Source organism: Neltuma alba, unplaced genomic scaffold (assembly GCF_004799145.2).
Source record: "Neltuma alba isolate B1F8T4 unplaced genomic scaffold, ASM479914v2 tig00013141_pilon, whole genome shotgun sequence".
Taxonomy (NCBI): domain Eukaryota; kingdom Viridiplantae; phylum Streptophyta; class Magnoliopsida; order Fabales; family Fabaceae; genus Neltuma; species Neltuma alba.
Window position 1 is genome coordinate 628 of NW_021637457.1, and position 11,980 is coordinate 12,607.

Sequence of the window (11,980 nt, forward strand, 5' to 3'; positions counted from 1 at the left end):
ACACAAAGAAATTAAAGCATGAAAAGATGACTTCCGTAGGTGAGTTTGAGACAATAGATTTGCCCGCCTCAAAACTTTGATCGCAACGGCACCAACAACACCTCCCAAACAGCGCTTACCACACCCAATCTCCTCCTCTTCCTACACTCATCGCAACCACTCTGCGTTCTCTCTCGTTCCTTCACGCCTCCTCTCTCTCTCTCTCTCTCTCTCAAATCCACCGTTGTTAGGCGCACGCTTTCCACCACCTTTCTTCTTTCTTTCTCTTCACGTTTATTCTCTCCCGAAGCCACGCGCATGGCGTTCCTTGTCGGCCTCGTGCTCGGAATCGTCGTCGGCGTTGCTCTCATCGTCGGATTCGCCCGTTATGAGAATGCTAGATCCAAGCTCCGGTCTGAGCTTGCTGAAACGATTGCCGCTTTGGCCCGGATGACCGTTGAAGATTCCAGGAAGATCTTGCCTCCTCAGTACTATCCTTCTTGGGTTGTCTTTTCTCAGAGGCAAAAGTTGAGCTCTCTGTCCCCTGTTTTTCTTGCTGACTGTTCTGCATTTGACGGTCTTTTGATCAATGGGAGCTGAGACTGACATTTCCGATATTTGTTTATTTATTTTTAATGTCTTCAGTTGACTTGGCTGAACTCACATCTAACTAAGATCTGGCCCTATGTTAACGAGGTAACTTCTGTGGCATTCAACATTCAGTTCCTGAACAATGTTGGATTTAGTATCTATAACTCTATGGATGTGACTAGCTTTTCGTAAATCGGGTTCTAGGCTGCTTCTGAGCTCATAAAGGCATCCGTGGAACCAATTCTCGAACAATATAGACCGGTGATTTTGGCCTCATTGAAATTTTCGAAGTTCACTCTAGGTACAGTAGCCCCACAGTTTACAGGTGAGCTCAACTTTGAGTCAAATGACTTTATGAGTTCAGTTAATCAGGCCTTCGTTAAGTGCCATTTACTGATGTCGTCTCCCGCTTTTGTGTAATTAAAAAATTAATGGACTACATTATCGTGATGGTATACATGCTTATTTGTTGATTCACGGCTTTGCCACCTGGAAACGTGCTGTCATTTTTAGTTTTCTCTTTGTTCTTGTTAGGATTCTTTGCCGGATCCTCTTACCAATAGGTGTTTTAGATGTCATTGGAGAATCTAATGTTTTGAAGCCATTGATTAGGAGTATCTATAATAGAAGATGGAGGGAGCGGCGTCACAATGGAGTTGGAAATGAATTGGGATGGGAATCCAAGTATTGTACTTGATATTAAGACACTAATTGGTGTTGCACTGCCAGTACAGGTACTCATGAACTTCCTGAATCACCTCTGCTTTCTCATTTCGGCTATCTGATTAGAAATGGATTGATAAGGATTATGCCATGAAAGTTCTCTCTGTCGTTACCTGTAAGAAGTCCAAGATAACGAGGCCAAAGCTTGTCTTTTCCATTCCATCAGACTATAGTAACTTGTAAATTCAATTACGTCCGAAGTCTTATCCATTGAGTTTCAGAGCTGATCGCAAACCTGAGACTTACTGGTTCTTTTATTGTTTACATTTCAGTAATTAGATTCCAATCTAACATATTTATTAATATAAGTGAAATTTATAATTTGAAGCTTCGCATCTGTGGAATCAAAGGTTAATCATGGAGTGTATATCTTTTTTGCACTATTTAAAAACAATTGTCTGGTATCTGCATTTTGGCATTTTCTGAAAGGTTTGTATCGTTGTTTGTTTTTGCTGATTCTTCTACTAATTCACTGCCAGGGGCATGCTTATGGGTAATGGCTTTCTAAATGTTAGATACCAGTCATTTGTGCTTAAGTAACGTATTGAACTGATGTGGTGATTAAATCGATCTTATAATCTCCGTCCAGGTAAAAGATATAGGATTCACAGGTGTTTTCCGGCTGATTTTTAAGCCACTTGTTGATGAATTTCCTGGCTTTGGAGCTGTTAGCTACTCTTTGAGGCAAAAGGTGCGGTATCCATGCATGGTCTATAATGATTCATTCTTTATCATATAAAACTTGGGTTTATATTTTTTCCGGATCCAACCATAAAATTTTAATAAAATGAACTTATAATTTTGTTGTAAGAACTGGCATAATTTTTGTATTAAACTTCTTTTTTTTTTTTCAGTTGAATTTAGTACATTTTTCCATCTATTGATTGATTTTGAGTTTCCCCAATATTGCATATAAATCGAATTGTCATATACTTGATGGAAGAAGTCAGAATGAAAGTTTTGCTTAGTGCCTAGAGATTATAGACGGTGACTGACATTGATTTGTCGATAGAAAGATATGGATGATTTAAAACATGCGTATGCACCGAAGATGGAAAGCTGCCCTGCCAGCAGCTAGAGAAACACGGTTTAAAGCTTGATGAAACATCAATTTGTTAATCAGTCGGTAGGTGGAGAGTGGATCAAATATATAATTATCCTTTGACAGTTCGTCGTATGAATTTAAGTTTAAAGTACTAATGAATATTCTATGTAAGCCAAGGTAGTGTTGAATCATCAAGAAATTTTTCTAAATCATGGACTTAGAGGTTGAGTCTGCTAATATCCGTCCCAATTCCCGTTTCCAGTAACTTTTAGCATATGCACATACTAGTGTAATGCATTTGATCACATTCAGAAAATTCCAACTTGCAGAAAAAATTGGATTTCACGTTGAAAGTTGTTGGTGGAGATATATCAGCAATCCCCGGCTTAGCCGATGCAATTGAGGTTTGAACTCGCATTGTCCATTACCTATATCGGATACCAGTGTGCAGCTTTGCATAGTTGTATATATACTTTGTTTCCTCATCTTCGCCAAATAAGAGGGAAGTTAAAAAGTACCGGGAGTAACTAACTGTCACCATCATGAAAAAACTTTTTGTAGCAAATGATTTATCAAGAAAATTATATAAGCTTAGCAGAAAAGCAAAAGAAGACCTAAATAGTAATTTGGTATTTATCGATGCATGAACAAATAATTAGTCTATCAAATTACTGCAGGGGTCAATTCGGGATGCTGTTGAAGATTCTATTACATGGCCTGTGAGAAAAGTTGTACCCATCCTGCCTGGAGATTACAGGTAGTCAAATACTTGGAGAAGGCAATCGTACTGTTAATCATTGCACATAATTAATCTTTCTATTGTTGCCAGCCTTTAACTAATTGAAACTGTTGGTCTTCGTGGGTAGAGAGAAATAATGTACGTAGTACATTAGAATTTTCATAAAATTCTAATTATTACTGCATTGTATCTGGTCCCGACAATTACACGACCTGTCAATTAGGCAGCTATGTCAGTTAAGGTGATTGTACACAGGATTACCTTTTTTTTTTTTTTTAAAAAAAGGCCCTAGTGGCAATAACACTCGCCTAAGTGGGAGATTGCGGATTTTATTCACTCACCCCCCCCGGGGTATTTAAAAAAAAAAAATTGGTCGCTTTGTCGTGAGATTCATTAATTATGGTCCCTGCCAATTAAATCATAGATTCACAATATAAAACACTGTTTTTTCTTGCTCAGTGATCTGGAGTTGAAGCCTGTGGGCATATTAGAAGTCAAGCTTGTGCAGGCTAAGGAGTTAACAAACAAAGACATTATTGGTAAATCAGACCCCTATGCTGTGCTGTATGTACGACCTTTGCGTGACAGAATGAAAACTAGCAAGACAATTGTAAGTCAATGTACTGCCCCCCCCCCCCCCAATTTATTCTCAATTCAGAAAGAAATAACATTACTATTTTTTCCGTCCAGAACAATGATCTGAATCCAATTTGGAATGAACACTTCGAATTTATTGTCGAAGATGAATCTACTCAGCACCTGGTGGTTAAAGTTTATGATTCTGAGGGCTTAATGGCATCTGAATTGATTGGTTGTGCGCACATACGGCTCAGTGAACTTGAGCCTGGTAAAGTAAAAGATGTGTGGTTGAAGCTGGTCAAGGATTTGGAGGTCCAAAGAGATAACAAAAATAGGGGTTCGGTAAGTAATCGTGTCCCACTTGGTTAAACAATGATAATTAGGGGCCTCTTTTCTTAGGAGACAGTCCAGATTTTTCTGTAAATTTTGGATCCAGTTACTTCTTTTCTTTTCCCCGATAAATATAACCCGTCCCAAGAGCCCCGTATATTGAGGTGTATACATATGATAGTACAAGTATTAAAACAACAACAATCATATGAAAATGTATACATGTTTACCCACGTCAAAAGTGTCGGACTCTGGGTTTAAGCGATAATGTTTGACATAAGTTATACACAAAGATGACTTCCCTTAAAGTATAGTTGCCTTAAAGGTTTCAAGTTTTTGTGGTCAATATGAATTTGTAATCATGTCTTTTCTTTGTCCCTAGGTATATTTATCATTTTATCTCTATAGATATAGATATATTTGACAGAATGAAATATATTTTCTTTTCAAATAATTGTTTCTCTTTGTGCTTAGGTACATTTGGAGCTTTTATACTATCCTTTTGGCATGGAGACTGTGTTTACCAACCCTTTTGTTCGCAATGATCCATTGACATCCTTAGAAAAGATTCTTAAAAGTTTAGCAAATGGAATAGAATGTACTGGAAACGGAAATGAAGTTACACAGAAGAAAAGGGACGTTATAATCAGAGGAGTCCTTTCTGTTACGGTGATATCTGGTGAAGACTTGCCTGCGGCAGATTTTACGGGGAAATCTGATCCTTATGCTGTTCTCATCATGAAGAAATCAGAAACAAAATGCAGAACCAGGGTAAGCAGCAAAACTAGTACTCCTTTACTGTGATAGACCAAAAACCTAGACTAGCATCTATTATGTTATTGTATTGAAAATCCTTAAGATGAGCCTGTAAATAGGACATGTGATCAATCTTTGTCTTCTTTCTTTAATCTTTTTGCCTCCTTTTATCCTGGGGTGTGTTAGAGGAATCCAGGAGTTCATCCGCTTTTGTCCATGTTCGATCCTCTTTCCACTTCCTGTTGCCTAAGTAGTTATTCCCAAGATATTATGAATTTACTGACCTTGGAAGCTGTTAAAATTTTCAGGTTGTGAATAACACCTTAAATCCAGTTTGGAATCAGACTTTTGACTTTGTTGTTGAGGATGGATTACATGATATGCTAATGGTTGAAATTTGGGACCATGATACATTTGGAAAGGTAAAAAAAAAAAAGATCATGCATCATATAGTTTGTTACAAAATTTAGTTGATCAGGTACTGAAATTTAAGAGATTCTTGAGCAAACTTCATCATTTGCAAATGACAAGTAGACCGAGGAAATATAAAAAGACGTGTCTATGCCATTTATTAACGAGTCTTCATTTCCGGTCTGATGCAAAAGAAATTTTCACGGGAGACTTGTAGCAGTGAGCGATATTAGGTGCTAGATTAAAACTTTTGGCTGGGTACAAGCATCCTAAGTTGTAGATTGCGAAGTTCTGATACAGTCGGAAAGGAGAGAAGCACAATGGATATGTGAATAGAGTTCGCTTCTTTTCCCGCCCTACCCCCCTTTCTTTTCTTTTTTTTCCTCCCCGTTTTTCTCCAAATTCGTAAGAACTATAATACTAAAAGATCCAGAGTCTGGTTGATTTCTAACGGGACTAAGTTCTGAGATTTCACTGACAGATTTGCCCGTGAATGATGCAGGATTATCTGGGAAGATGCATATTGACCCTTACGAGGGTCATATTGGAAGGGGAATACGAAGAATGTTATGAGCTGGATGGGGCTAAATCTGGATCTTTGAGAATGTTTCTCAAGTGGTTGCCCCAGCCGATTTATAGGGCTGATTCCTGAGTGTTCCTTGCCAAACCTTCACAATATCCGCACCCCTCGATTTATACAAATTTTGCTCTCTGTTATTTGTGAGAAAATCGAGCTAGTGATGTACATAATTGTTTCATTCGATTAGAATTCGAAACCACCTCTTTTCTAGCCGCTCGTATTTCTCATTTGCTGGCTCACTGCTTTCTTTCCCGCCCGTCAAGCTCTCGGTAGAAGCGTTAATTATCTTTTTGCTAAGGTTTTATATGGACGTGCAGAAAGGGACAGCAAGATAAAGGAAAGGGCGGAGAAAAAGGTGAAGAAAAACAGTGTAATTCTTGAAAATGTGGTAAGCTGTTGCTCTTTTGGATTTCTGTTTGCAGTCTTAAATATTTCTTACAAAATAATATTCTAAACTTGTTGAGACGAAAGATAAATGATTAGATAATTTCATAGATTGCTAATATATAGAGCGGGAATTGTTTAGTATTGATATATATTTTGATCATTTGAAATTTTGAACATCCAATTATTTGTAGGTCGTGACTAGTTTTTTGGTAAAAAAAAAAAATTGTAGGTCGTCAATCTTGTCATGCACATAAGGTAAAAAGATATTACACATAAATTCAGTAATAATTGTCGTGCATATTTGGAAATCTATTGGGCATGTTTTGTTTTGTTTTTTGTTTTTTTTTCGCCAGCCAGTTGGACATGTTTTGACTAAGGCAATATAAGCAGCCTGAATTAACTTTTTTAACAAGTTAGGGCATGTTTAGTTTTGCATTTGCTAAAACTGTAGTTTGAATATAGTTGTCTTGGCAAAAGGTTTTTAGCCTTGGATAAAACTGAGTTTATGAAAAATAAGATTGACTAAGAAGTATTCGGGTAAAATCAAAACTATGGTTTTAAAAATACTTTTATGGTATACAAAATAAATATATAAAAGATTTTGTTTTGATTTGCAGAAAAATACTTATGAGAAGTGTTTTTAAGGTTATCCAAACACCCCTTAAAAACAGACACATGTCAGCTTCTTTACTAACAATAATTTCAGACTTAAAACATGATATGGGGGAAAAAGGGAAAGTATTGTGAGATTTCAAGGAAGAAGTATAATTAATAAAAAAATTCCTTTACGCATCATGAATCTTGTTATCATGAAATTTGTCATTCACTTATTATGAAACTCTTTGATAATTACATTCTTTACTAAAGACTCCATAGTAATTTCCCCAGGATAAAAAAATAAAAGCCGCAGGTCAATTTTCTTAAAAAAATTAATTATTTCAATTAGATTCTGCCACTTGTATTATTTTTTCCATATGCATTTAACCCCAAATGCCAATATAGGCAAAATAGAACACACGGCAGAATCTGGTTGGAGCAATGCCAATATAGATAATGATTCGATTCTAAGGAACCAGACTTGAACACTACTGCTAAACAAGGATTACAAAAGCGTTATATTTTGAAATGCGGGCAAAATCAGTTCCTCAAGAAAAACCATAATTTACAAACACAATATGATGGCGCAGGTTATGACTTACAAAAAAGAGAAGCCACTTAATAAGAAAATTATTACCATCATAAATTAGATCTTATTCTTCTCTCTTCCTCAACTCCAAATTTTCTACTCAGCAATTTCCCAAGGATAAAAGGATGTTCCTTCTCTCCAAAATCCAGACATGAACACGGATAACTATTAGTTCTTAACGTGTGGAATACAAGGCATGCATTTAGGCTAAGACAACAAATCATTTTCGAAAACGAGCATTACGAACAACGGGAAACTGAAAGCCACGCATCTTGGAAAAGACAACATTTTTGTTCATTCCACAACGTCACCTGAGAGAAAGATTTAGGCTCCTATAAATCGGAGGCAAGCCTTCCAAGAACACTGCTTACAAAATACTTCTTCAGTTTTCTTCTCCTCCTATTCTTTCCCCTGCGTTCCCAGAAATTCAACCATGCAGCAGTTATCCTTAGCATGACCGCACATAAATGCAGATTAAGAAGAAATAAAACAAAACCACAATCTGATTGTTCCAAACACAATTATTCCAACATATTGGGTGTTCTACAAAAATAAAATAAGATAAGATAAAATAAAAAAATGCATTGATTGGATGCGAGTGCAAATTCTACACAATGGGACCATTTCGTGAGATACAGAAAACATTCTAAGCTCTTGAGTTTATGAATATCTTGTCCACCAAATTAATCTATGAGCTAATTAACGAGGATCCGGTAGCAGAGGAATATGTCAAGTTTTAACTTAAGGGATAATTAATGCGTCCAGAAAGCAATGCTGGACTTTTAGCTTGCTACTCTGATCACCAAAGCACAAAAAAGGTGAAGTGAACTACCAATATTGATTATGCAGTATGAAAGAGTCAGTTGGCACTTTCTTGCCATCGTCATTACGATTCCAGTGGTACATAGCATGAGTCCTGTTCATTATCTCCAGAGTTGAGTGTCCAAAGCTGGCTTCCCGAAAGGCAGAATATTCTGGTTGTGGTTCTAAAAATCTGCACAACCAATGAAACATTTTAAGCATAGACATGCTATATCCAACAAGGATTTCACTTATGAAGAACTGTATAGAGACATACTACCTCCGACCCTTAATATAAGAACGAGTTGACTAATTTGAGTAGATTAAAAAAATTAGTTAAGTTAGTTATTTGTAATAAATAGATATTAACTTTCCTAAAATATCCTTGCTAATCAAGTGTATTAGTTAGAACTACAATTATCACAAGGATTACCTTAAAAAAAAAAAGATAAATATGAGAGACAAAGTGGACTGGGATATTATATTTAAGACCAAAATAAAAGTATAAGGAGTTCTTATATTAAAAACTGATGGTAGTATATTATATGTTCATCAACTCCTAAGTAAAAATGCTACCAACTTCCAGAATAAAGTAGCTCAAATTACCTTGCAGCAAGACCTTCTTGATTTCCTCCATCTCCGACAGTTATGTACACAGGAGCTGCTTTGTCAGGTATAGGGTAGCGGTTGCCGCTTGTAATGTTGTAGTTGATATTGGAGAAGCGGTACTGAAAACAAGATAGATGCATTCAACACATGAGAAGAAATATATTGTGCAGAAAACAAGTAGCCACGACAGCAAACCAAGGCTATGTGGGAATTTTCCTTGTCAACCTCGCATCATTGTGACTAAAGCACCAAACAGGATAGTTTCCCTAACTAATAATTCTAAAGCAACATGCAACTCTTTGCTACTTCAAGAACAGAGAAAAGAACAAGGTCAACAAACAAGGTTGAGAACCATACTGATCTTTCATAAGCATGGACATGGCCAGCAAAAACCACATCAACTTTGTAATGAATGAACCAGCTCTCAAATACTGCTCGCATGCTGTCACCCTCCATATAGTGAGCTTCATTACTGTTGTATAGTGGAACATGCATCAGAACAATGAGCCAAGGCGTCTTATCCCTATCAACCCTCTTCAATTCTTCATTGAGCCACATATACTGGGGTGTGTACTTTACTGCCGGCAAATATCAGTAATTTATCATATTACCCATCGAGAAAGCTGTTTCCACATTTCAAAGAATACACTACAAAATTTGGCAAAGGGAGAATGTCCAGTTGTTACCAAAGGGAGAATAGCTGGATAGCACAATGATATGAGCAGATGCACGCCTAATAGAATACCAGAGAGGGCTGCTGCTTTTGGAAGCCAGATAAGGAGTAGTATATCTGTGAAGATAGGATTTGAAAGGAACAACCTCCCCCTGACCACGAAGATTCAGTTAAAAGCAACATAGAGCCAATTTATATCTCACAAATGCAGCGTTGGGTAGATCAACTACCTTATCACAATGTTCAGGCTGATTTTTCAACACATTTTTAGGGAACAACTAAAACATGGACATAATGGAACACGATAGTTAGATAGAATTAACAAATGCAGCGTTGTCCAAGTCATACTTATTATAGATGAGCTTTGTGGAGAAACAAAAGTTTATTCCTAGCAAATTTTCCTGGGGGCAGTGATTTTAGGATAATGCCAGAGAAGGAATAAATCCAGTGAAGAAGTAATTCAGAACATCCCTCCCCAGCCCCCACCCCTTGAAAAAGCCCCCTAATTCCTAATTAAGAAGAGGAAAATTGAAATCATTATTTATTTGCTTATTGATCCAGAAAATAGTAAAACTCTCATTTCTAAGTGATTTAGTGCAGATTACAGACAAGAATATTGAATGCACGTCCAGTCTTAAATTCATATTATAGTATTATACCATGTCGGGCATGTACTCAATTTCATGATTTCCAGCAGACCAAATCCATGGCTGATATGCTGCACTCCTTTCAACGAACCGACCCCATGTATCCCATCGTGTACCAACATCATTATATTTATACCTATCCGCATAAGAAAGGTCTCCAACAAATAGGACAGTCTTTGCTCCACTCTTCATGTAGTGGTCAAGGGTGGAAAAAGAGTTATAAGTTTGGCCCAAATCACCTGCAACATTCATGAAATAATCATTTATGAAAATCAAAGTTTCAAGTAAAGGGGGAAAAAAAACTAAAAATGGAATCCCAAAAATACTTTATGAATTAGCTGTTGAATGATTCTGCAATGATATATGGATGGCAGTGAAAAAATAACCAAATTTTTTGGTAAAAAAAGAAGAAGAAGACATAACCAAAAATAATATTGAAAGTCAGGATATATTAAAACATTTCCCATTATAATAGTAGAACATGCGTCAAAAATGTATCACATACCTATGATCCCAAATTTGTAAGGAGCATCTCGGTCAACTTTGGGAGGTGTTTCAAACCAAAATTCTCGAGAAGAATCACCACTTCCTATTCTGTAGTAGTATTCAGTGTTATACTGAAAAGAGCAAGCCATGAGATTAGCGAAGCAAACATGCTCCTAAATCACACAGTGGGATAATAAAAATTAGTCTAGGAAAGATGAAAAAATGTGCTCATAACAACAATTACCTCAAGGCCTTCAATAAGACAATGATGAATGTAGCCAGACTTATATTGGTAGAAGGTATAGTTTGTCACCGTCCCTTCTGCACTAAATTGATATTTATTGTCTGATTTCCCATATTGTACTTTGCTGGGCCCTGGTTCATCCGGTGTGACCCATGAGATGATTACAGCTTTTCCATCATAATCACCTTGAGTGATGTGCACCTAAGGAGGGAATATTCAGCATATAAAAGTCACCACAAGTTAAAATTCATTAATATTATATCACTGTTAGAACAGAAGGAAACACTATCATCTAGTCATGGTCAATTAAGCCACTTTTTACAGTTCAACATTTCATATAGATATTCCTAAGAATTCTAGTGTTTCTCATGTACTCTGTGCACCAGTTGCATCAATACTTCCTGTTGTGCATATTTCTCTCTTCACAAGGATCTTTTATTGTTAATGGGAACTTAAATCTTGCCATTCAGAAAACCTGAGAGGTTCTCTGATGAGCTAGTGAATATAGCATGTTACTAATATTTTTGCTTATACAAAGTCCAGTGACTCAAAACCTCAACACATGACTCTTATTGATACAGAGACATGGAATCCTCATTTGAATCTCATTACACAACATGGCGCGTTAATAAGAGATGTGGCAGTTTTTGTTTTACAAGACTTACTTGTTGAGGTGCATTATGACCCTTTGGAACTGCAAATACTTCGTTATCAAGAGGGATATCAACAGATGGCCACTCTGATCGTATGAAACTGCTAGTGGTTCTGGCATTTCCATCTTTGATCGCGCTCAGAAAGAGCAAGGTTGCAAGAACAAAATTAAGCAACAAAGTTTGCATCCTGATTTCCCGATCCAGAGACATGATTGTCGGTCAACCGCCCGAGAAGCCTAATCACCTGCATTCAAGAATATTAAAATTATGTCATTCTGCAATATACGGGATGAGAAGTGAAGTTGTCAGGCTTTAAGTTGAAGTTCTATTTTAGAAAATGAAACTGCCAAATTTCATCTCAATTGTTTACTCAATATTCTTTGAGGAGAAAAGATTCAAAACTAAATCTCACAGCATACGCGTTTTGCATGAAAGCAGGAATAAAAGATAATAATCAAACGCTAAAACCAGCTATTTGATAAACAAGCGAGTTGGCATCAAAACTGATCTAGTTGAAGGTTTAAAATAGTCAGAGAGACAGATCCTCTTCCAGCAGGACGT

The 11,980-nt window shown here is 36.7% G+C and overlaps 2 protein-coding genes across 3 annotated transcripts; one reads left to right on the plus strand and one right to left on the minus strand.

Annotated features, from left to right (window-relative positions):
* Positions 1-286: 286 nt before the first annotated feature.
* LOC114734775 (synaptotagmin-5-like) lies at positions 287-6,146 on the plus strand. The gene is made up of 12 exons (XM_028922421.1): positions 287-525; positions 625-675; positions 775-895; positions 1,183-1,304; positions 1,883-1,984; positions 2,668-2,742; positions 3,016-3,095; positions 3,537-3,687; positions 3,768-3,998; positions 4,461-4,757; positions 5,051-5,164; positions 5,656-6,146. Exons 1-12 carry the CDS (start codon positions 298-300, stop codon positions 5,803-5,805), a joined length of 1,722 nt encoding a protein of 573 aa, XP_028778254.1. The 5' UTR covers positions 287-297; the 3' UTR covers positions 5,806-6,146.
* A 1,066-nt stretch (positions 6,147-7,212) lies between these two features.
* LOC114734770 (bifunctional purple acid phosphatase 26-like) lies at positions 7,213-11,663 on the minus strand. Of its 2 annotated transcripts, none has more exons than XR_003739203.1 (9): positions 11,432-11,663; positions 10,767-10,967; positions 10,542-10,653; positions 10,049-10,275; positions 9,403-9,541; positions 9,074-9,294; positions 8,714-8,835; positions 8,139-8,280; positions 7,213-7,717 (listed from the first exon to the last, which is right to left on the minus strand). XR_003739203.1 is itself a non-coding variant. In XM_028922413.1 (9 exons), the coding sequence occupies exons 1-9, from the start codon at positions 11,627-11,629 to the stop codon at positions 7,639-7,641; spliced, it is 1,461 nt and encodes a 486-aa protein (XP_028778246.1). In that variant the 5' UTR covers positions 11,630-11,663; the 3' UTR covers positions 7,223-7,638. The 2 variants fall into 2 exon arrangements, 1 of the variants encoding a protein (XP_028778246.1); XM_028922413.1 differs by having other exon boundaries at positions 7,223-7,717; positions 8,139-8,300.
* Positions 11,664-11,980: the final 317 nt, after the last annotated feature.